The 24,264-nt window shown below is 39.1% G+C and overlaps 1 protein-coding gene across 1 annotated transcript in view; it reads right to left on the bottom strand.

Annotated features, from left to right (window-relative positions):
• Positions 1-24,264, bottom strand: part of MYO3B (myosin IIIB) — a 313,633-nt gene that overhangs the window by 187,808 nt on the left and 101,561 nt on the right. Inside the window, exons 5-11 of the mRNA XM_032479659.1 lie at positions 13,321-13,417; positions 12,238-12,354; positions 11,601-11,705; positions 9,171-9,254; positions 8,133-8,335; positions 3,786-3,884; positions 3,335-3,449 (exon numbers count right to left, since the gene is read on the bottom strand). Of these exons, the coding sequence (XP_032335550.1) occupies positions 3,335-3,449; positions 3,786-3,884; positions 8,133-8,335; positions 9,171-9,254; positions 11,601-11,705; positions 12,238-12,354; positions 13,321-13,417 (820 nt within the window). The remainder of the gene's footprint in view (positions 1-3,334; positions 3,450-3,785; positions 3,885-8,132; positions 8,336-9,170; positions 9,255-11,600; positions 11,706-12,237; positions 12,355-13,320; positions 13,418-24,264) is intronic.

Genomic DNA, 24,264 nt, shown 5'->3' with positions numbered 1-24,264 from the left:
CAGAATGACCATCATTAAAAAGTCCACAAATGATAAATGCTGAGAGGATATGGAGAAAAGGGAATATTCCTATACTCTTTATGGGAATGTAGTCTGGTGTAGCCACTATGGAAAACACTATGGAGAGTCCTTAAAAAACTAAAAATAGACTTGCAAATGATCCAGCAATCCCACTCCTGGGCATACAACTGGAGAAAGCTCTAATTCAAAAGATACTTGCACCTCAATGTTCATAGCAGCACTATTTACAATAACCAAGACATGGAAGCAACTCAGATGTCTGTCAACAGATAATGGATAAAGAAAATGTGGTATATAATACAATGGAATCCTACTCAGCCATAAAAAAAAAAAAATGAATGCCATTTGCAGCAATATGGATGATCCTAGAGATTATCATATTAAGTGAAGTAAATCAGAGAAAGCCAAATAATCATATGATATCACTTATATGTGGAATCTAAAAAGTGACACAAATGAACTTATTTATAAAACAAAAAGAATCACAGAGACAAAGAAAACAAAGTTATGGTTACCAAAGGGAAGGGAGGGGGGGAGGGATAAATTAGGAATTTGACATTAGCAGGTACAAACTACTATATACAAAATAGATAAATAACAAGGGAACTATATTCAATATCTTATAATAGCCTATAATGGAAAGAATATGAAAAATTATATACATATATATTATATATAAAACTGAACCACTATTCTGTACACCAGAAACTAATACAACATTGTAAATCAACCATACTTCAAAAAAAAATTAAGTCAATGGTTAAGTCCTGTAGTCTGGCATTAAGACACTAGAAATCCTCAACCCCCAATTTACATTTTAACAAATAACCTTCAGTCTATTCTCAGCAGTATTCTTCCAACTCATAATCTGTTTTGAAGAAAGGGGAAAAAAAATTGCCCTAATCTCAAAGACGTCTCTCTAACCGCTTCACCAAGGGATCTGCAGTAGAAGTCCAATCTTGACCATCACAGATAATCTGCCAAAAAAATCTTCATGTAGTATTCCATATAAACATATCAATTTATTTAATATGTTATGATAATTCATATAGCAGCAAGACAAGCACAATATTAAACAAAAATAGTATGGTTTAATTAAAAAATAAGAGTAGAAAAGCACTGATCTTCATAATAGGGTTTTAGGTATAAGCCCCACCCCGTCACCCCACCCCTCCACAAGGAATAATCAATGTTATTAGAAGACTCCTTACACCAGAGAAATTTCTTTACAATAAACCTAGGGTCAAGTGTTCTTTCAGATACTTTCAGCCTGTGTCCTAGAATTAAAATTCAAGCTCCCATGTTCACACTAAGGGTTTTGTTACTTATAATTTTGCTCTAAGGGCTTAAGTAAAACGGAAGGGCTTCCTGCAGGGAATTAATAACATTAAAAGAGAGGACAGTGACCATAATTTTTATTAAATTGACCAGTTCATTTAAGCTCTGTCTAGAAATGTCCCTCAGAAAAACTTAAGAGAAAGTTCTGTTGGCATCTGCTGCCTGACTACATTCAACTGAATCTTTCTCAATTAGTCAAACTAATTTGAGTTTATAAACATAAAGCAAACTGAGTCAATTCAGCAAAACAGGCTGTCTGTAGAGACAGAGACAAATATATAACCAAAGAATTTAGGATCAGAAAGATAAAATCCAGCCTGTTCCTTCCATTTCCAAGGTTGTTAACTGACAAAAATGATGTCTATTTCCAGTATGAATTAACATGGGACATTGTAAATATACACACATATATATAATTACAATCTAATTATTAATTTAACAGTCCAGACCAGGCACAAATTTAAAATGTTTACCACATTTTACATTTCCTTCTTTTCATATCTATTCATGCAGTCATTTCTACTACACTTTCTTCCCACAGATGTTAGGAATTGCTTACTTCACAAATACATACTTAGCATATTTAATCTTTTGTTTTAATATGTTATCTTAAAATTTTTTGCAGTACATTTCTAGCATGAGAACAGTGCCGATATCAAATACTTTCCTTTAGAGCTAGGACCAATCTCTTCACAGCATCCTACAGCCATCATTGTACTCACTGAAAGCACAATATTAACCCTACAGCTGACTTCTCTATTGTTCCTGTAACCTTTTAAGGAAGTATGTCCCTAAACACACTGACATGACACAGGTGACTTTAAATGGCCCTACGACTCTCTCCACCAAACACTGACTCTTCTGGTGATGCATCTTTGATAACAACCAGTACTATATATTAATAACCATGAAGGTCCTTTAATAATGCTGGAACCTGTTTAATTGCTCTCTTCTGAGGAGCCAAGGGAAATATATTTCTATTTTTACCTGACCTTTGGGATTTTCCACTGTCTGTCAGTTTAAAGTCTGTGGGAGGCTGACAGAGAAAATTAACAGCTGGCTAGAAAGAAGAAAGGTATTATTATGACTAAAATCAACCATGCTGGGGAGGAAAGGGCTGGCCATACTCATTGGATTACAAAAGCAATCCTTTATCCAGAGTGGCTGTCCCAGGGTAACTTGAGTGTCTTGTAATCTAATCCCTGAAGATTTAAATACTCTCACCTACCTCCTAATCATTCACCTCCTTTGTTGGAAAAGCAAAAGAATCTGTATATTTTACAAAATTGATGGCATGAAGCCCAGCAATTATGACATAAATGTATCACAGAGTAATATTTGAGCCTAGGGTTATAAATATTTTCTGTCACCCCTGGCATATATTTAATAGAGACATCCTGTACCTGCTGTGATAAGAACAGCACAGTACTTAGAGCTGCAGTTAATAATGTGCAACTGTGCACCACGGAGAAGGAAGTGACTGCAAGAAAGTTGAAAGGGTTGAATTTGTCTAGAAGCACAGGAAAACTACTTGTATAAATATATTTCTGTGGGTTGGGTGAAACCTGCATATTCCTGAACCCCTACTACACAATTCACTTCAATGGTTGGAACAACCCCAACTCAGGAAAGAACAGTATTGTTTTGGTGTCAGCTGTCATAGCTGGAGTGAACTGATGACAGTGATAGCAATTCATAGGCACATGGCACTTACAACAGTACTTCTATTTTAATGTTCACCCGTACATCTTACTAAAATGCAGATTCTGATTCAGCCATTCTTGGTTAGACCCAAGAGTTCACATTTCTAACAAGCTCTCAGGTGACGACAATGTTTCTGGTCCTTGGGTCCCACCTGACCAGCATGGTGTTTGAAAAGCAACCATCCTGCCCCAAGTTAGAACATTCACGTCTTCGCTCACATTGTCCAAGAATATTAACACTTGAGTATCCTTCTTTTCTAACAATCACTTACCTTGTCAGTGAACCCTATAATCCTGAAGCAATGCTGAATTGCTTCAAACTGTCTTCTGTAAGACTCCTTGGAAGTTATGTCATGCATCACCCTTCCAGTTTCATCAGCTATGTACCTACAAGGAGTATGATCAAACAGAATGAGCACTGACTTGGCAAATGGCATCTCAAACACTAGGGCATCATTGGGCATTTTTTTTTTGCAAGGTCATTTCCCTTACAGTCTAATTCTGTGATGAAATAATGGTGTACATGGCTGAATAAAATGGCTGCAACTGAGTTTTTGAACTTTCTAGAAAATTCAAAGGGAGATGTAGTTCCTGCCATTTCTTGTGGGTGTTTCGGCTAAAGAGACTGAGTGTCCAGTTAGGAGAATAGCTCTCCTTAAAAGTTTTATCAATTTCTAGTTGTATATTCATTAAAAATTAATAACTAAAACCCCTGACACTTACCTAGGAGGCTTTTCCTCAGGAAGTCTAAATTCAGAAAGTTTCTTTTGGTGATAAAGACCAGCGTAGATATAGTAAAATATGTGAAAATTTTTCTCTCCTCTGGAAGAAAGGGGGAAGGGACATTACTAATAACATATTCTGGGCTTCCCTACTCCCAATAATTCATACCATTTCCTTTCTGTGCAAAATATTCTGTATCAAATTTGCATTTACAGGCAATTAGATATGTTCCATCCCAATTACAGAATAGTAACAGTGATAGGATTAGTGTAGTAGTTGCCACAGTGTCGCACTATTAAACACTCATGTTTACTACATGCAGAAGGAAGTCTTAGAGAATGGAACATGTATAGGTAACAGCTCAGCTTACACATGTTTAGGGACCTTTCTATTCCAGACCAAATGACTATGCACCTGTGCCACACCTCTTCTGTTTGTAGCCCGTGTTGCTTCAGAGACAGCGATACCCAGTTTAGAGAGATCAGCTGAACTCCCTACTTTACGGAAGCCCAAGACAGGAAGCAAGTTAGGGAGGGGAACTGGTCCCAGAACTAAGGTCTCCACTCTCTCAAACTTGGTATTTTTTTGAAATAAAATTCAAAATGACATGCATCAGTCCCCCTGGTCTCCCGCTGTGCATGCTGGTCAGGGTTCTTTCAGATCAAGGCTGCTCAAAGTGTGGTCTGTGGACTGTGGTCAGCTTATGATGAGATAAGGAACTGGAAAGCAAATGTCTAGACATTTTATAGTAAGTGATATTGCCATGATACCTAAGAGTATGATCATTTTTCTGATAAGATGTTTGTTATATTTTGCTTGTTATATTTTATGAAGGCATTAGCTCACAATGGATTAGTTCAGAATGGATTGTGAACTAATTAAAAAAAACAACCCAGTCTTTCAGCAAAGATAGTTTGAGAAGCCCTGCTCTACTCCCTTTCTTTCTTTTGGAAGAGGACAGTCTCTTCTGTTGAAGCCCCAGGATTATGGCAAATTCTCACTTAGCTCTGTGGAAACAAACCCTGTCTTCCTTCTACTCCTTGTCCCTACCTGTGACATGGGCCCCATTATTTTCTTCAGAGTCTCCTGGAAATCTTAGTCTTCCTCTACTTATTCACCCTGTCCAAGCTCCTCTGGTACATTCTTAACTCCGCCCTGCATTCTAGATGCCTCTACTGGCCATTTCTCACCCATCTGTTCTCTCAATAAGTTTACTGAGTGCCAAGCATGGCAGACACTGCACCAGGTGTTAGGGATACAGGACTAAGAGGATTCACGCCCTCTGGAACTTCCTTCTAGTGATGGAGTTAGATGAATCAACAAGGAAACTTGTGACGAGAGTTTGAAAGAAACAAACAAGGGGCAAAGATGAATAACGTTGGGGGATGAGGGCTACTTGTGTCAAGTCAAGGGAAGGACACTCAAAGGAAGTAACACTAAAATCAAACTTTGAAGCAAGAGAAGGGACTGGAAGGAGCTCCAGAGAGAAGGGGACAAGTATTCCAAAGAGAAGCAGCAGCATATGCACAAAGGCTCTGAGCACGATATCCATGTAGGACCCAAAGAATGCTAGTGAGACATGGGCAGGCAGGTGGGCAGGGCCAGCCCACACACGGCCTCATCAGGCTATAACAAGCATTCTGTCTATTATACAATTAGAATTTTTTGAGTGTTTTAAATTGTAAATGTGTGACTAAATTGTAAGAAGTTAAGACGGATGTGAGGAGACCAATTAGGAGTGCTAGGTGAGAGAGCGAGTGGCTTAAACAGGGTAATGGCAGTGATGATGGAGAACAAGAGGAAGCTGAAAGACATATTTTGGAAAAACAACTGAAAGAATGTTCTGATAGAATGAATGAGGGTGGGGAGGGAAAGCTACCTGGAGGCTGCCTCCTGGGTTTCTAATCTGGGCATCCGGTGGTGGTAGCACCACTCACTGAGGCAGAAAGCCTTTACAGGGCTCTCTGAACTGGTGTGCCCAGCATGACTGTCACTTGTTCTTTAACCTCTGGCAAATGTGCAGGCAATGGCTGACCCATCTTGCTCTTACCCTCCTATAGTTTTTTTGCAGATACCTCTAGTTCTCAGTTCTTCTGAGCTTTTCCTGCAACAACCAATCCCAGCATAAATTCAATAGGTTTTCATGCCTGAAGATATCAGGATTGGCTACATTTGGCTGAAGTAACAAATATCCCAAGATCTTAGTGGTTTAACTCAACAAAGGCTTACTTCTTGCTCAGAGTACATATCTATTGAGGGCCAACGGGGGTGGGGTGGGGGGTTGTGCCCATCACAGTCACCCATGGGCCCGGGCAGATGAAATAGCCACCATTTTGTGGAGGGTCTTTCCATTAAACTCTCATTTGCCAGACCTGGTCACATGACCATATTCAGCCACAGGGTACCAAGAAGGTGAATCCTACCATGTGCCCAGAGGAGGACAGAACCAGAAAGGTCAGAGAAACAGGACCTATCTTCTCCTTATTCAGTGTCTTCAGTCTCTTTTACCTCATCAGTGCTATCACACTGACTAAATTTAATAATAATAATAAATTATGGCCTATTATATATCAGTTATGTTTCAGATTCTATACTTGGTATAAATCACACATTACCACATTTAATTCTCATAACAGCCCTGTGAGGTTGGCTTTATTATGCCCTTTTTGTATAAGAGGAAAGTAAGGCATAAGGATAGTTACATTAAAAAGTGACATACACAATAAATGATACAGCTGTGACTGGAACCCTCCTCACATTATCCTGTAAATGACCACTTGACATTTGAACATAGAAAACTATAGCTTCCATTCTGTCAGAGGTAGCTCCCTAAACTTGAACATCACCCTACTGGGGGAGAAAGAAGCAGGGGACCTCATAAACACTAATCAAGATGCCACAGGGAAGCTAAAATGACTGATTCTATTCTTTTGTGCATTTGTTTAATTGTCTGCAAGGGTATGATGAAAGAGGATGCTGGAGTTCTTAATCTACAACAAGTCCTATGGGTCCTAGTTGCACAAGATCTCTCAGATTCATCAGCTCCTCCACATCCCCACCTCCACCACTACCACCTCATTCCAGGCCACACTCTCTCTCACATGGATTTGACAACAGCCTCCTAGTGGTCTCAGTACAATAGTACTTCTTGCATCTCCTCCTATACATTTGCCTCCTTGAAGCCAGAGCCATCATTTCAAAATGCACATTGGGTCTTGTGACTTCCCTTCTTGAAAACGTTAAACGGCTTCCCACTGCCTTTAGAATAAGGTTCCTCAGCCTGGTTCCAAAGCCCAGCGTGACTGGGCCTTAGCCTCACCCCTCCTGTCCCCACTTCACTGGCTGACTCCTAGTGACCCTCTTACACAGGGAGCCCTCTCTTCCTGGACCAGGTTAGATGCCCTTTCCCCTGTTTTACCTTTATAGTACCCTACATTGCTTCCTGGTACTTATTACAATTGTTCTGCATTTAAGTTTATTTTTTTGTTTAATGCTTATGATCTAACCCCCTCCTCCCATCCCAAGTCCACTCCAAGCTCCATGAATAGGGGGACCTCATATTTTGTTTACTCTTGCAACCCCAGCAGGGAGCACAGCACTGGCCTACAGCAGGAATTCAATAGATAATTACCAATTAGTACATGAATGGAGCCATGCTCCTGAGGAAGTCTGGTGTCCTGCAACAGCTAATAATAATAGGAAAGGTGGCTAACTCTCTGATAACACACACCAACCCAGGTACTTTTTAAAGTAAGTTTATATAAACAAACTCACTAATCCTCACAGCAATTTGAGATAAGCTCTAGTAACATCTTCACATCACAGATGAGGCACAGAGAGGTTAAGTGACATACCCAAGGTCACACAGTAAATGTCAGAGCCAGCACCTGAACCAAGAGCAGGCCATGCTACTGATCACTATTGCTATGTTGCTCTTCTTAAAACAAAATATTTTTTTCCTCTCTCAATCTAGAGAAAAAATTAACATGTGGAATATTCTGGGGTTTTTTATAGGCAAGCTCAATTTTAAGGGACTTAATGATTTTTAAAAGTATGTACAATATTGTTAAACCCTACTTGGTAAAACAAACTCAGGAGAAATGGGCATACTTATCCCAAAGTAATCCCACCCAGCCCAGCCCTCTGTACTCCACTTGTAAACATCTTTTAGGTTAGAAATCATCACTTATCCTTTGCTTAAACAATCCCTTGCTCTTGGGGAGGCTAGGGGAGGGGATGGGGGACAGGGATGCTAAGAACAAGGATGAATGGAGCCATTAAAATTCCTGAAGCCTCCTGGTCTACACTGCAGTGGAAAACCAGAGTGATATAAAATAGTGCACTTACGCTGCCTGTTTTATAACTCTGGATTTTTCAAGGAGATATTCAGAGATTCTCGCCCCCATCACAGCTCCAGTTGGTGTAAACATCATTTCCAGATATTTTCCAAAACGGCTGGAGTTGTCATTGATGGCAGTGCATGCATTTCCAAAGGCTTCCACCAGAGAGTTGACTTGCAGAATTTTCTCTCTCAAGGTCTCATTATTTGCCTGTACCAGACAGAGAACAGTCAGGAGGAACCTCCAGAAACATTTCTCTAGTAAAGCTGCCATGCACCCCTCCCAGCCCACAAAATTCATGTTTATCCTTTTGGGAAAAACTCCATTTGGGGAAATTAGCATCAACCACCAGCACTGTTGTCTCAGACAAGCAACTCCCCAGGTGCATAAGCATCAGATGAGGCTAGATGAGGTCAGTTTGTATGACCAGCCACACTTCTCTTAAAACCCTTGACAGATAAGATACCCAAAGAATTTAGAAAGAATTTTAAATAAAGAGATCCCGTAACATTTCTCAGTTAGCATTATAATATTCAATAAACCTCATTTGTAAAAAAAATACTCCTTAAAGTTATTCCTAGTCACATAATACCCTAATTCTGCATGTAAGTAACTGCTGGGCTATTTTTAAAGCCATTCCTTTCATGTCCATTCCACCAAGCTGAAAATTTCCATTTCCCTCAACTTTCACTCAAAGATTTCTCTTTCCAATCCTTTAATCACCTTAGTGGCTCTCCCTGATCCTGTTCCTAATGTTTAACCACTTTTACTACTTAATGGCTAAATGTTTGTATTACATTGAGAACATGAAAAATTAATTGCCAATAATCTACTAAATTTGTGCTGGCACTGTTCTCACCACGTGAAAGGAGGAGGACATGCTGACATTTTAAAGAGGCCTAGCTATCAATCAGGAGGCAAACATAATAAAGATGGAATGTTTTTATGTAACCCCTAATAAAGACCAGTACTTCTATCCTTTAGAAAACATGCAGTTACTCTGCAGAGACTTCTAGCCACAGTACAGAAAGCAGGTGGGCAATACCTTTCCCAAGAAAGTCAAATGCTGAACAATCAGGTGGGCACTTTCCGTCTTCCCAGAACCACTTTCTCCGCTGATGACAATGCACTGACACAGAAAATGGGGTGTCGGTGAAGAATTCACAGCACAGTAAACGCCCTGTGTGCTCAACAATGGTTTTTATATAACATTCACCACTGTATGCCTTAACTTTTCACTGAACATCATCTCTTAGGAATCTTTCCATTTTAGTACATTGAGAGCATCTTCAATCTCTCAGTCCCTTGTTCCCTTGTACAGATGTAGCAGAGTCTATTTAACCAGCCCTACACTGATGGACACTTGAGTATTTCTTTACATCATTACAAAGAATACTGCAATGAATAACCCTATAAGTAAGCCATTATATTTATATGTAGGTCCATTTGTAGAATAAATTGCTAGAAATGGGGTTGTTGGACCAAAAGGTAAACACATTCATAAATCTGACAGATAGTACCAAATTGCTTTCCTAAGGACTGTATCAATATAAGAAAGTGCCTGTTCTCTTACAGCCTCACCAGCTGGGTATGTTGGATTTTTGCCAATCTGATAGGCAAAAACATTGTATCTCAGTTTTAATTTGTATTGTTTTTATTATGAGTGAGACTGGGCATCTTGTCATATATTAAAGTTTTTTAAAGAAAATTTGTATTTCCTTTTTTTGGTGATCAGTCCATATATTTGACCTTTTAAAAAATATTAGCTGTCTTTTTATCATTTATTTCTAGGAGCTCTTTACATATAAAGGAGATTAGTGGAAGTGGTATAATAAAAAACATATATTTGGTCTTTGGTTCCTGGCACTGAGCTCCTAAAACCCTTGGAATTTCCTGAGTGATAAGAGTGATGGAACATCCTTTGTTATTCACAAACAAGTCCCTTTCAACCAAACTAACCTGCTAACCAAGTGGTTCAAGGTGGAGCCCAAGATAGCTTCCAGATGGGGGCCAGTCACCAAAAAGACCAAATACATGATTAGAGAGTGGGAACTTCCAGCCCCACCTTCCCAACTTCTGGGGAGAAGTGAGAGGCTAGATTGACTTAAGTCATAAAAAGTCTTGAACAACAAGATTCAGAGAGTTTAAGGCATGGAAGCTTTGTACCATTTCCCCCGCTACATCTTGTCCTATGTATCTCTTCCATTTGGCTGTTTCTGAGTTGTATTCTTTATAAAAAAAAGAAATCAGTAAACATAAGTAAGGTGTTTTCCTGAGTTCTATGAGTCATTCTAGTGAATTATCAAACCTGAGGGGATTGTGGGAATCCCCGAATTTATAGCCAGCCAGGCAGAAGTGTGGGTAAACAGGGTATCCAATTTATAGCTGGCATCTGAAGTGGGGGTGGTCTTGTGGGACTGAATTTTGAACCTGTGCGGTCTGTGCTAACTCTGGATAGGTAGTGTCAGAATTGAATGGAATTGAATCACTAGACATTCACCTAGTGTCAGAGAGTTGGGGAATTGGCTGGTGTTGGAAAAGATACAATATTTGGTGTCAGAAGCAGTGTCAGAAAAAAGATAACACAGTGGGGTAACTTCTTAACTTGAGAAACACGTACATCTCCCTTCATTTACTTCCCCTCTATGAATTCTATGGACGTTTCACAAGTCTCTTGGAAAGGTAAGAATTTGGAGAAGCCAAGTTCCAAACCCATAGTGAATCCATATACTCCATTTTGTAACTTGCACTATTGTAATTTCATCTATTCCTCAACAAATCCAAAGCTGGGACTTGACAGGTCTCAGGAAATATACATACACAGATTCTCTCATAAAATTATCTCACCAAATTAGATTGTTTCTATTTCAAACAGAATAAAGACACAGGGAAAATATACATAATGAAAGTAAATGAAGGGCCAAAGGTTGGATATCCCACCGCTGTGAATCGGAGGTCCAGAAAGTTAAAATGAATGCTAAGTTTTGTGTTTAACTAGCACTGAGTTTAAGATATGTTCAGTCTTCACCAATCCATCATAACTTCTCAGTAGTTAAATGGTGTGGTGTATGACCACTGTCAACCTGTGTGCAAAAAGGACTGGACCATGAAATTTCTGAGACCTTAATAGGAAAGAATTTCATTTATATCATTTTATATCCTGTTTTTATTACAGTCACTGCCATGTCATCAGGTTTGTGTTAGCTCTGTTCTCATATTCAAACTAGAATCCTTATTATGTTTTACCAGGAAAAATGATTGTTCTTGATATGAATGTTTCACATTTCTTGAAAAGGGTTTTCACATTCTCTGGCTACTCTGGCTTTATCACTGTTCCTGCTCCACTGAACTACTGTTTCCTAGAGTCAGCACCAGCAATCAGAATGGAAAGTTTTTATGAAGACTTAGGTGCTGCAGAGGAGGACAGAACACATCCTCTTGTGGGACTTGGTAAGAAAGGATGGACAGTTCTTACCTGGTCTTTGTTGAAAGTGACCATGCACTGGTAAGCAGCATCTGCCGATGCAAATATGTGGGGGGGATTTGAGGCACGTTTGACTCCATGATAAAGTCTGGAAAACTGAAAAAAATTAATTTAAAACGTTCTCCCGGTGTTGTGCCTGTTGCCCACAAAACCAAGGCTTTGTCTTTTATTAGAGGAATTAGGAGGCATCAAGGAGGCTATAGAGCAGAGGCTCGGGAGTCTACAGGCCTCAGTTCAAATCCCAGCTCTTCACTTACTGGCTTCAGAAACTTGTGCAAGGGAGTTAACTTCACTGCACTGAGTCTCCTCACCTGCCAAATAGGCTTCATAATAGTACCTGTCACACAGGGTTGTGAGAAATAAACAAGGTGCTGTTCTCAAACAATCAAAACCAGTGCCTGGTATACAGTAAGCACTGAGTGAATGTGAGCTATTATTGCTACATCATACTTTAAAAAGTTCCTCCCAAAATGTAAGAATTCCATCTGTGTTGCATTATTACCTGCAGTCTGGGGTATGTACACCCTTAGGATGACATAATTTTATTTTCACTTTTCCCCCCTTTTCATTTTCCCTTGAGGTTTCAAATTTCCTTTGAAGGACAACATGCTCTTAAAACATCCCTTACCTGTGGAGAGTATATGCTTAGATTCTGGAAGGGGTTTACGGCAATTAAGATGTCTCCAACATATGTATAAATCAGTAAGTCCACATAACGCTTCTGCAACTGATGAATAATTGTATCCTAAGAAGAGGATAAACAGTGTTGAGAGTAAACATTATTTCCAGTCAAGGGAGAGATTCTAAAAATAACAACAAATTTATTTGTACAAAAATATTTTTCTCTAAAAGATTAAAACAGTCAATTTAAATCAAACCCTATTGATTAGGATCCTAATCATTAGGACCCTAAAGATACTAAATGCAGATATTTGCCTTGAAAGAAGAAAAAATTGTGAATATGCTAAAAGAATTAGGCCCACTTAGGACTTGCTAAAAGACATTGAGATATCCAACAAAGATTTTATTTGTATGACAAAAAAACTGTCTCATTCAATCAAAATGTTCTATTTAGAATTTGATTTAATAGGTCATTCCTATTGATAAAGACAAATTGTAACTTCATTTCTCAAAGCATTGCACTTAAAATTTATGTGGTGGAAATACAGAATTGAACACTTTTATATTATACTTTAGCAATTCATGCATTGTAGTTAAGGGTCCCCAGAGTTAGAATCAGCAGAAGCAGGTCCAGTGCAATTAACAGCTCTATTAAACATGCATATTTTAAATGGGGATTATCATAGTTTTCAAATTTAGAATTCAAGCTATATTAACTCCACTATTTCCCTAAATGAAGCTCCTCTTTATGAAGAACAAACAACTATCTTAATTTAAGGGTTAAGTTGCACTTTTCTATAAACAGAAAACAATTTGAGCTGACATAATACATCATTTAGGCCTACAATATAAAGGTCCTTGTTGGAAAAATCCAAATCCTTTTCTCTTCACTATTTAAGACATTCTGGGGACTATACATGAATACAACACAAGATCATAGTCACAGCAACGAAATGGTCCTCAAGCTTCACCCCAAGGCTATACAACCAATTAAAGTTTCAAGTGACCTTAGGGGAATATGGTCTACAACAGCAAAGTCAAACCGTTCATGTGAAACAAATGTGAAAATTATCTACTAAATATTTATTACCTCATCCAGAACCTCTAGATTGACCAAATCATCCTCAAGGCAGTATTTTTCAGCATCTTCCACACGATAGGGTCGTCTGGTATGCATCCTCTCGTGCCTAGAGTTTATCCAGAGAACATTAGCACTAAGGCAGTAAACAATGCAGCAGAAAGTAGGCAACAAGAACGATTCATTCACAGTCTTACACATGACATGTTCAGAGACTTCAGAGAAGGGGATGGGAAGAACAAGTCTAGTCCGGGTTTCCAGCTCTCCCCCATCACTGTCGGGCTCCCGGGGGTAAGGGCTGCTCCAGAGCTCAGGCTTCCACTGCAGTGAGGAGAATGACCAGGTGGGCCCATCTAATACTTCTATCTGCTTTACTTAAATGCCAACCACAGCACTTCCTCATATTTTTTTCTGTTCAGTGTCAGGCGTGTAGTTTTCACTAGGGTACCTCCCTTCAGGTCCCCTCACACTATCCCCCAACACCTTCCCCAGCACCACCCCTGAGAAATTTTTTAAACTACAGAAAACTTCAGAGAGTAATATAGCAAATACCAACAAATTGACAAATGCTCACATTTTATTTTATTTGCTCATTTGAAATCCCTTTGTGATCCATGTTCCGTCCCCTTTCCTGAGTGACAACTATTTGGGGTTATCCTTCCAGTCTACTTTAAAATGTTAGTCATACACGTATAGGCACCCATGAACAATATACAGATTTTGTATGTTTAATTATAAAAATGGTATCATATTGTTGGTTTCATTATACAAACTTACTCTTTTTCCATTCAACATCATGATTCCCCATCCCATATATATGTATGTATCTCCCCAAAGCTGTGATGATGGTGGGCATAAAAGGTGAGAGGGATACACACACACACACACACACACACACACACATACATGTGGGGGACAAGGAGAGAGAGATGGAGAATGAGTGAGCAAGTGAGTGTCACTTTAAACACTGGGTAATATTACATCATATAAATATGTACCAATTTACTTATCCAGTCTTATGCTGACCAACATTTTGGCCAATTGCAGTTTTTTGCTATTAGAAACAAAGCAGCACTCAATATCTTTATGCGGATCCTGTTGTGTATATATGTGAGATTTTCACTTGGAGGGGTGCTGGAAAAACTTGGTTGGCAATCAATACCAATCCCTTTGACATACTAAAATGTAGTTCTATAAGGTATGACATTAATTCAAAGTCAAAGTAGGCCTTCCCACAGTTCTCTTCATAAACTAATCACTATGCAGTGTGGTGAAAGGGGAAAGTACTGGCCCTGAAGTTAAGAGCTCTGGGTCCTAGTTTCAGGGCAGTGAATAATGTGGTGTGAGCAACTCAAAAATCCCTTAACAGCCAGCATCTCAGTTTTATTCATCTATAAATAGAATTACTTCTGACTAGTCTATCTTATAGGTGGTTTATACATCCCCAAATACAGTCATGAATATAAAAATGCAAAGGGATTGGAAAAAATGTACCAAATAATATTCTTATGTCCTTTTCAAAATTTGGAATCAACAATTTGCACAATTCACACAGTACTCAGAATCACATTAACTAAATAAAAATCACATGTGAAATGTCCTCCCAGGTACTGTAAATTCTTCAGTCGAGAAGCATCACTGCATGGTTCTTCCATATCACCTTTTATGCCACCATCATTACAGCTTTAGAGGATACTGGACTATCTTGTCAGGTCCTAGAGGCTGGCTTTACGTTTTGCTGTAGGTATCATGTGGGAGTCATGGCATCCTGATATACACACTATCCCTTGCTACACACATTTCACAAAAGTAGATTAAAAAGGAAGAAGCAGACTCAAGAGCTCTGCATATTCCTACAAAGGAAATGGGCAAAGAAAACACTGACTTTTTTTCTCCTCCTGTACATTAAATTATATGTTACTTCCTAACCCTTATTATTTATAGATTCGAAGAAGGAGTATTTGAAGCATGGTATTAGTCACCTCTAGTGCTAAAACCAGTTCTGCTGCTAATTCATACAAAGGTCCAAAGTAGATGAAGCTTAATTTTACTCAATAACATCAAATTTATAACCTAAGCATTTAAAAATTATTATTAAACAGAACAGTTTATTCATCTGTGTTCTAACATATTGGTGATGTCAAAGAAAAATCAGACTGGTTTGAAATACAGATTTTAATAAAAACTCAGAACTGCTTCTATCTAGCCACTTTGCTAAATAAAACAGCAGTTGAGTATATATTTCTGGCCAAATCCTCTTCATATACAACCTAAGCATTTTTTCCCCTTGAAGTTCATCACAAAACAAAATATTGCCAACAGATTTTTAATAAATTAATTAAATTCTCGTCATATTAAATTCAGCTAGTTTATCTCCTTCCTAAATTTATATCTTGCACTTATATGAACTAGGCTATGTTAGACTTTATTTCAAGCATGTTTCAGCAAAGAAAGTCAGGAATCTAAAAAATTATCCACAGCTTTGGTTTCAGTCAAGATGGAGTAAACACTCTACTCTGTCTCTACACTGAATGCAGCTAAATACCTTGGACAGAATGCAGGGTACTCTGAGAAGTACATGGTAACAGGCAGTTTGGGGAAATCAGAATTCAAAATACTACTGAACCAGTGGCAAGTTTCCCAGGGATTTTTTGTTTTCTTCCAGTAACTCCTGTCCTGGACATAAAGGCAGCCTGAACTGTGTATCGGGATGTCAGGTTTCATGCTAGATGACATTTTTTCAGCCAACTAAAAACGGAAGCACTGACAAAACTCACCTCATTTGCAACATCACAAATAAATAAACTCCATTAGAAAGTTATAACTTCAGCTGTGAACATGTACAATGCAATACCACCAGGATCAAAACTGTTATCTTCTGAACCCTGAAGCAGATTGTTTGCATGCTAATCTGTCTATCTCAGATTTAACCTCCAGAAATCATGCCGATGCTGTATGCAAATCTGAGCTTGATTCTCATAAAAATCTCCAATAAACAAACAACTTTTAGAATATTTTGCCTGGTATTATTAGCAATGTATGACCTCTTCCCATGTGTACAAGCAATCAAATTCTCTAGAATTATTTGCTCCCAAAATTGAAACTGGCAGTCTAGAAGTTGATGTAAACGCAAGGTCTTTTTGCTATGATAAAGACCACTTCATTTTCTCAACCAGAGGAAAAATGTATGTTAGCCCTATTTCTGTCTTCCCCAACTAGTCTTCTTTTGAAACTACTGCCTGTTTCATTTTCCTGCTTTGGCTATGGGTTTCGGAGAGAATGAAGAGAAAAAATTATTTATTCTAATTTTTACATTTTTATTTACATTATCTTAGATTATGTATACTTCTAAAAAGTGTTACATTGTTTTATATTTATTTTTGTAAAATTAATCAAAATAAATCTGGCTTAAATTTTTTAGTTTTTTTCAGTTAAATGATTTGTTGTCACTAGTAATTATCAACTTGAATTTTCTTTAAATTCACAAGCTCCACCTAGTGCCTTACTTGAGAATAGCATCTACATAATATATCATTTTGGCTGAAGAATTCACTGTTTAATATGAAAATGACAAATTTCCAACTAAAAGGTACTTGGATTAAGTATTCCAAAGCTTAGGGGAATGGAGAGATAGATAAATGGATGGATAAGCAAAAGGCATTCTATTAAATCAAGAGTATATGGTAAGGTATTAACAGTTTTAATGATTTAGAAGACATTTTCTAATTCCAACAGAGTCTACACTGCTTTTTGCTAGATTTCCTATTTGTTTTCTTGAAGTCTTAAGTATGCTGTCTGCCAAGCCTGGCTTCCCAGATGAGTGGAATTTGGGGGCTAAAGCTTAGAGAGAATGAGACTCAAAGCTCTAGCCTGGGCTGGTTCCTGGAGTTTGGATTTGGTGTGGTGTGGGGAGGTGGTGGTGAGTAGGGTTGACATAAGGATTAAGGGATCACTAAAGGGGGGAACTTGTGTCTGAGCCCCTTATTCAAATAAGGTGGGAATGAGGGCAAGTCTGAAACATTCAAGTCCAGGGAAATGGGTGGAGAGTAAGAACTGGATCTGAAGAGTGCGTAAGACAGAGCCAGAAGCAGAGGCTGGGAGTTCCCCTAAAGTAACAGTGGGACTGATGAGACAGAGGGTGGGAAGATTAGGGGAATGTCCTAGGCCCAGGGCATGAGTAGCAAAGAAGCTGCAGAGGGTATCAAGCTGGTTCAGACACTGGGGGAATGAATTCCTAAAGTGCTGTTGCCTTCACTATAGTTTAATCTCTATACCTGCATTGTGGTTAAAACCATTTCTGTGAATTCTCTTTAATATCTCATCACTGGGCCTGCAGACTCCTTTGTTTGAGCTGCTGGCCCTATGAATAATATTGACAAATATTACATATTTTGCCCAAAAGTGACTCCTTAGTCCCTTAGCCTGTTCCTGTCCATCAAGTATGCCTGTGGAAGCAGTAACTTTCATGTAGTCAGGTCTAAATGGGCTGCAGGTGCTTCACATAGGTGTGGCAGGATGCATTCTCCCCTTCACCTGCCACTGTGTTGAAGAACAAAGCAATAGAAGGAAGCCCTCTAAACTGAAACTCAAGGATGGGAAGGAAACAAATCTTTTAGCTTAATAATGACAGAGGATGCACTAGTGAGAAGTTAAACTCTGCACTGAGAAATGCCTGATGGTCTTTTAGACAGTCATCCTGTGGCAGGAGGACCATTGAAAGGCCGCCTCTACCTCTGCTCCTTCACACTCAGGATCAGAGTGGAACTGGAAGGAGTGGAAAATGACTAACACTCCCACCAGATTCCAAATAAGTAAGTAAAATCTGTTGGGGGTGGAGAAAAAGGGGGTAGAGAAGAAAAGGAGTAAGAGAGAGGTTCCAGGCTCAAAGGTGGTGATCCTCAAGAGTCTAAGACAAAGGCTTCTCTGGCCATGTAAAAAGCTCAGGGACAAGCTGACAAGCTGGATAGATTACAGGAACCATTCCCTTAACTCCACACCCAATGGTTTCTGTACAGTAACGAAAATGTTACTCAAAATTGGGGATAGAGTACTATCACTCCAACAAAGTTAATCATGTTAAAGATTTCTTCCAAATCATTATTTCCATTTCAGTATACCCTTTGATAACAAAGTGGAAGAAAGAGAAACTTTTGCCTATAATTGTATAATCATGGAACTAGTGTGAGAAAAATAATGGCAGACCACCTAGGTAGGTGTAATACCATTCTACTGAGAGTCAAATATGAATGAAGTCACCTAGATAACTTTAACTATGCAAGCTCTATCTTGACCTGGAATTTAAGTTTATATCTATCAAAAAAAAACATTATAATACATAGATTAAAAAATGCAAGAATTATTTGGGTGGAAATCTTTATAGTATCCACCTGTTTTTTCACCTAAGCAAGGTTTTGGCCAGAATTCCCATAAACAGCATCTTATCAATTATATTAAACTGTATTTGATATAGCCACCTTCTCTAGGAAGCAAGAATCAGTGACACCAGCAGAAAATTAGATATTCATTCATTCACTCAGTTATAGATAGAGAAAAAGATAGCATATACTAATTATATCAGAGTGTGGATTTATTTATCTGTTAGGAAAACAAGAAAATCCTTAACCTCCTATATGTCAAGCATCTTCAGCACTGATTAAGTTATCATCCAGAAGTCATTCATTTATTTACACAGGAGCTCAAGAACCAAAGTACATAATATGATGTGTATGTATGGAGAGGAGGGTTATGTGTGTGTGTGCACGCATGCATGCCCATGTTTCCAGGTAAAAGAAGGAGTGAGCAAGACTTACTGGGGAAAGCTCAGCAGTTAAGCAGTGACAAATCTGTTTTTAAAGGTCACTGCAGTTGGTTGAAAAGAAATCAGAAAAGCTGAGGTCATTGTTTCAATCAGCCTCAGGCAAACTGCGAGGGTAGAATCAAAATCCATTAAATAAAGCAGGAAACAATCAGCAACTTAATTCTTACACCAAGTAATTCTTGGTAGTAGACCCTTGACATTTGAGGGTTTGACATTTGTGGTTTCAGCTAGTCCCAAGCCACCTGCAAGTGAACAAACGACATGCTGGATCTTGCAATTTTTCTGGGGCTCAAAGTTGAGTCCCTGATGGGAGGCTGGAAGGTCACAGCACAGTCAACACATCGCCTTCCCTGCCTCAACTCCCATTCCAGACAGTGGTTTTGCTCTTCTCCCACTAACTCTTGCAAAGTTTTTTTTTTTAAGCACACTTTCATGTCTACTTCTCTGCATTTTGATGGTGACACGACATGCCAGATGATATTAATTCAGGGATTTGCAAAACTGACTGCTTTACAAAAAGGGGGAAAAGTCCTTTTGGAAGTCAAAGAAATGGGAGATGACGTAAAGGAAATGGCCAAATTGTTTAAAAGCATCCCTGACAGGTTAAGTAAAAATATAGCCCCACACTATTGTTCACAGAATATTAGGGCTATTTAATCTCCTTTGAGAGAGTAAACCTTGGATGCATAACCACTCTACTGTACCTGAATCGATGCTATGCTATGCAAAATTATAAATGCTATGGCATTTTTGCTATAGTAAAATTATATGCTATAGCAAAATTATAAATTACTGGAGAAAACAATGGTTTCACTCATACACTCTAATCAGCATCAGGAAACGGTATCAAATCTCAAATAGTACAATGCTACCTCTCTATAGGTACTTCATACACCTAATGTGAAATGGGAACAGATCATAGTCTGGCTTTCCAAAATAACTGCACCATTCAGAGAGCTCAAATGTTTAGACCCAGGAGACATGAGATGGGGCCGCACCATTCAAGCCTTTCTCTGTACAAGGCACAGCTCTGCCCTGTCAGTGAGCAAGCTCCCCAGGGTTCCTAGCCTTATTCCTGAATATTCATTTATCTCCTCATCATAGCTGAAGTGGACCATTTCCCTACAACATTCCTGCTCCAGCTCCACTTTCCATCGGCTCACGGTGAGGGGGTAGGGAAGAGCACACCCTCCCTGCTCCCCTCTGCTTTTTTCCATCCACTGTCCTCCCTAACCAATTTCTCCCTTTTAAAAAAGTATATGTCACCCTCTCGTATCATCTTCTCCAGCACTTGCCGCCATTTTCCTTTCTCTCTACCCCTTCCCCTGACACCAGTCTTTGGTTTTCCCATACCCTGCCAATCACTTTGTTAATTCTGATCCCAGGGTTATTCTTGTCAATTCTTTAAAAACTTTTAATTCTACTCCACTGAAGTTGACCACATGTTCAGCTATGACTACTTCCCAATCATCTCTCAAAAGTTCCCAAGGTCTCCATTCTACAATCTCTTTTCTTACCATCCTCTCACTGAATCTGCTCTATCTTCACTGTGACAGCCAGTCCCCTGACTCAGACCTGGACTCAAAGTCAATAAGCCACTTCTGGCTTCACTGTCCTCCATACTCCAAAAAAGATGGGTACTGTCCTACTCACTCTGATTCTCTTGCCCCCTTGTGTACCCATCACGTCCACCCAAGCCAGTCTCCAGCCTGAAGAAGCCTACAGTATTTGCTTTCTCTACTTCTATTCCTGTGGCTAAGAATTGCTAGAGATGATAGATGGGAAAAGTGATGGTGTTGATGGTACATTTCCTTAGAAGTTTTAGCGTGAATGCTCTCCTGAATGTTCTCCATGCATTATCTTAAATGCCTATTAACGTCACTACAATGGAATGCTATTTAGCGAAGTTCCACCCGGGTTTTCTGTTCTACTGAGCAATCATTACGTCCATCTTTAATGAACCCTTTATCATATTCCTCAGAATGGCTATTTTCAAAGATTTAACACTTCCCTGGAGTCCACAGCTCACTCCCAACTTTGAGAACACTTTGCTTAGGTTTTTTGGAAGCTAAAGGCCATTCAACATGAGTTTCCTCGTGGTACCTCCTCTGCCTCTCACCCCTTCCATCCCTCAAATTTTCCATGTATCTTCATCTAACCTTGCTGTGTCTTTCCTAACCTAGAGGTTCCTTCTAAGGTCAATCTTCCCCTTAGGTGCTTGATCCCCCTCCCTCTTGCTTCCTCTGTTACTGTCTCACTAGCTTCAATGTCTTCCTCTATCTGATATCCTCCCCTTCACCTCTCCGAGGTTTTCCTCATCCTTTAAGAATCTGCCTTCTTCTCTGCAGCCCCCTGAAAACACCAACTTCTCTCTCCCCTGGGTAAAGTTCTAAAGTGGACTGAACATTCCCTGCCTTTGCAGGAAAAGTAAAACCTTTTCCCCTGTAGACTGTAGTTCGCATTTCCCTGCATTAGCTCTCAAAACTAAACAGGTCTCCATAGCTAGTGGGCCAAGGACTCTTTGGACCACTGAAGAACCCTTCTTTTGGCAGAAAGCTGGAGGCTTTGTGTAATATCTGGAAATACACAGTATTGCATAGGACATGCATGCTGTTTAACAAGCTATGAAGAGGAAGCAAAGTCTTTTAACTGGTCTCTGAATGTCTTGTAATTTGTTTAATTGCAGTCTAAATCAGGGTTGGGAGGCAGCCCAAGTCAGGTAGACCCTGTGACACTTCTCTCTTTCCCTAATCTCTCTCATCCAATTCACCATTAAGTCCTGACAATACCATTGTTTGAATATCTTCTGTTGTTTGCAATTGCCACAATTTGTTCTCACTCATCTCCCAAGCCCCAGCCTTGTCCAGCTCCTTTCCATTCTCTACACTGCAGTCAGATCTTCCTAAAGCAAATCCCTGCTTGAAATCCTTCTGTGGCTCCCAAGTGCCTAAGGAACAAATCCAAGCTCCTTAGCCCATGCCCTGGCCCCTGCCCGCCTGTGTCTCCCTTCCCCCATCCCATGCCAAGCTCCAGCAATGCCAACTAATTGTTCACCAAATCCCCTAAACTCTCTCCAGCCTCTGTGCCTTTGCCCTTTGTTCATTCTTCTCTTCCCCCTTTCCCAACTATCTTCTATTTGTTCTTGGGGACAGTTTAAGGGGATCATCTTCCCTTCAGTTTCCAGGGTCTTCCCTTCCCAGGTACTCTAGGGAAGTACCCCAGGCAACCCTCTATCCAAGTACTTTTCACACTTAGCTGTTCTCATCTGATTCTTGTCTGGACTATTAGCTCTTTATCAGGAACTGTATCTGATTTCCCCTTGTAGTTCCTCTGTTCAGCAAAGGACTTGATACATACACACATATAAATGTTTCTGGAATGAATAAATGAATAAATTAGATTTTAAGTAAGAGATAAAAATTTATACTTTTAACATTTAGTACTTCAGTGCTGTTTATTTTCATGATGTTGTTTGGTAAGTAAATAGAGATGAATTTGCACAGATTAAGGCCAAAAGGTAGAATTTGTACAGATTAAGGCCAAAAGGTAGAATCTGCACAGATTAAGGCCAAAAGAAATGGAGGACTCTGCATTAAATAGACCACAACATATACAACTTCTACAACCACTGCTAACACTGACTGAGGTTTAACTCTATATTCAATCCTGAAGATTTTTAATGTATGAGTCAACCCCCAAAATAACCTCCATTTTATAAATGAAGAAACCTTGGGACAGAAAAATTGAGTAACTTGTCCATAAGTGGCTGAGCTGGGATTCAGACCTGGCAAAGCCAGGGTTTTTTAAACTACTGCATTGTACCACATGCTGTATGGCCATAATTGTGCATAAAAATGTAAATTGGGTATTCACCTCACTCATCTATGCACTCACCTAAGTGATTCTTTGTTTATTCCACCTTAACTTGGAAACTCACAACTTTAAATATATTGAATTACCAGCATCGAATGATATTTGAGAATTTTTCCAGATGGGCTTAAAAAAACACCTATTTATCCAACTCCTTGCCACTTGCTAAGAAGAAGTTATGGTGGAGGATACATGGTAAGTTGTGTCAATTACATGCATTGTGTTTCCTTTAGAATTGATATTCCTATCTCCTAAAGAAGTGGCTGCTTAAAGTTTTGATACCTATTTGTGAAGTTGTATTTTTTTCAATGATGTTTCAAAGAAACACAAACTCCTAAGTGAAACTGCAGATTACAAAGACCCTTAGAGAAGCCTCTGCCACTAGATGAGGCCTTTGACATCAAAGGAGTTTTACAATCTAAAGAGAAATTACAGAGGGTGTGGTGAGAGAGCCTGGAGTCGTGACTTTCTACAGTAGAAGGAGAAAAGTCTTTAAAAAGAGAACATGCATCTGGACAGGAAAAGTCAGGCAAAAGTGAAAAGCTGAATAACTTTGCAAACTAAGTCTCAGAAATTGTTCTACAGCAAATCGGAAGAGACAAGATACCTGATTCAATGGAGAGCATTTAAATGCCAGATTTGTTTTTCTCCTTGGTTTTTGTTTTATTTTATTTCATCTTCATTTTTGGCGGTGGTGCTCTGTGTGTGTGTGTGCATGCACGTAGGTGGATGGTAGAGAGGGGGTGGCTAGTGGATAGGAACAAAAGCAGAGGAGAAAAAGAAAATTTCAGTTCCCTCAGGTTTAAACACAAAATCTACTGTTTCAAAAAGCACCAAGTTGCAAGACTTTCTCTGCATTTCTCTAGCATATAGGCAAGCCATAGAAACAGAAACTGCAGTAGAAAAGAGGAAAGAGTAGGAAAAACTTTATTTTGAGCTATCAAAAAGGGAACCTGGTGGTGGTGGGGGGATCAGCAAAATATAGTCACCTTGAAACTATGCCTCTAGCTCCAAGATTTCTGATGCTTTTTGACTTGTAAACAGTCTTCTGCAGAATACATGAATATTTCCAGAATTTGTGACTTGTGATATTTTATTTTCTTCATCTCCAGTCCTTTGAATGTTCTTTTAATAATAATGGATTAGAGCTTATCTGCATCCTGGCCCGGTTTTATAAAACCAAATAATTGCTGAGCTGGGGAAGCAGCTTTATTTGCATTTAGGTTTTTTTTAAAGAGAAATTCTGCCACCCTCTGGACAGAAACCAA

This window comes from Camelus ferus, chromosome 5 (genome assembly GCF_009834535.1).
Source record: "Camelus ferus isolate YT-003-E chromosome 5, BCGSAC_Cfer_1.0, whole genome shotgun sequence".
Lineage (NCBI taxonomy): Eukaryota > Metazoa > Chordata > Mammalia > Artiodactyla > Camelidae > Camelus > Camelus ferus.
The sequence above is the reverse complement of the archived record's forward strand: the minus strand, read 5'-3'. Positions and strand labels throughout refer to the sequence as shown.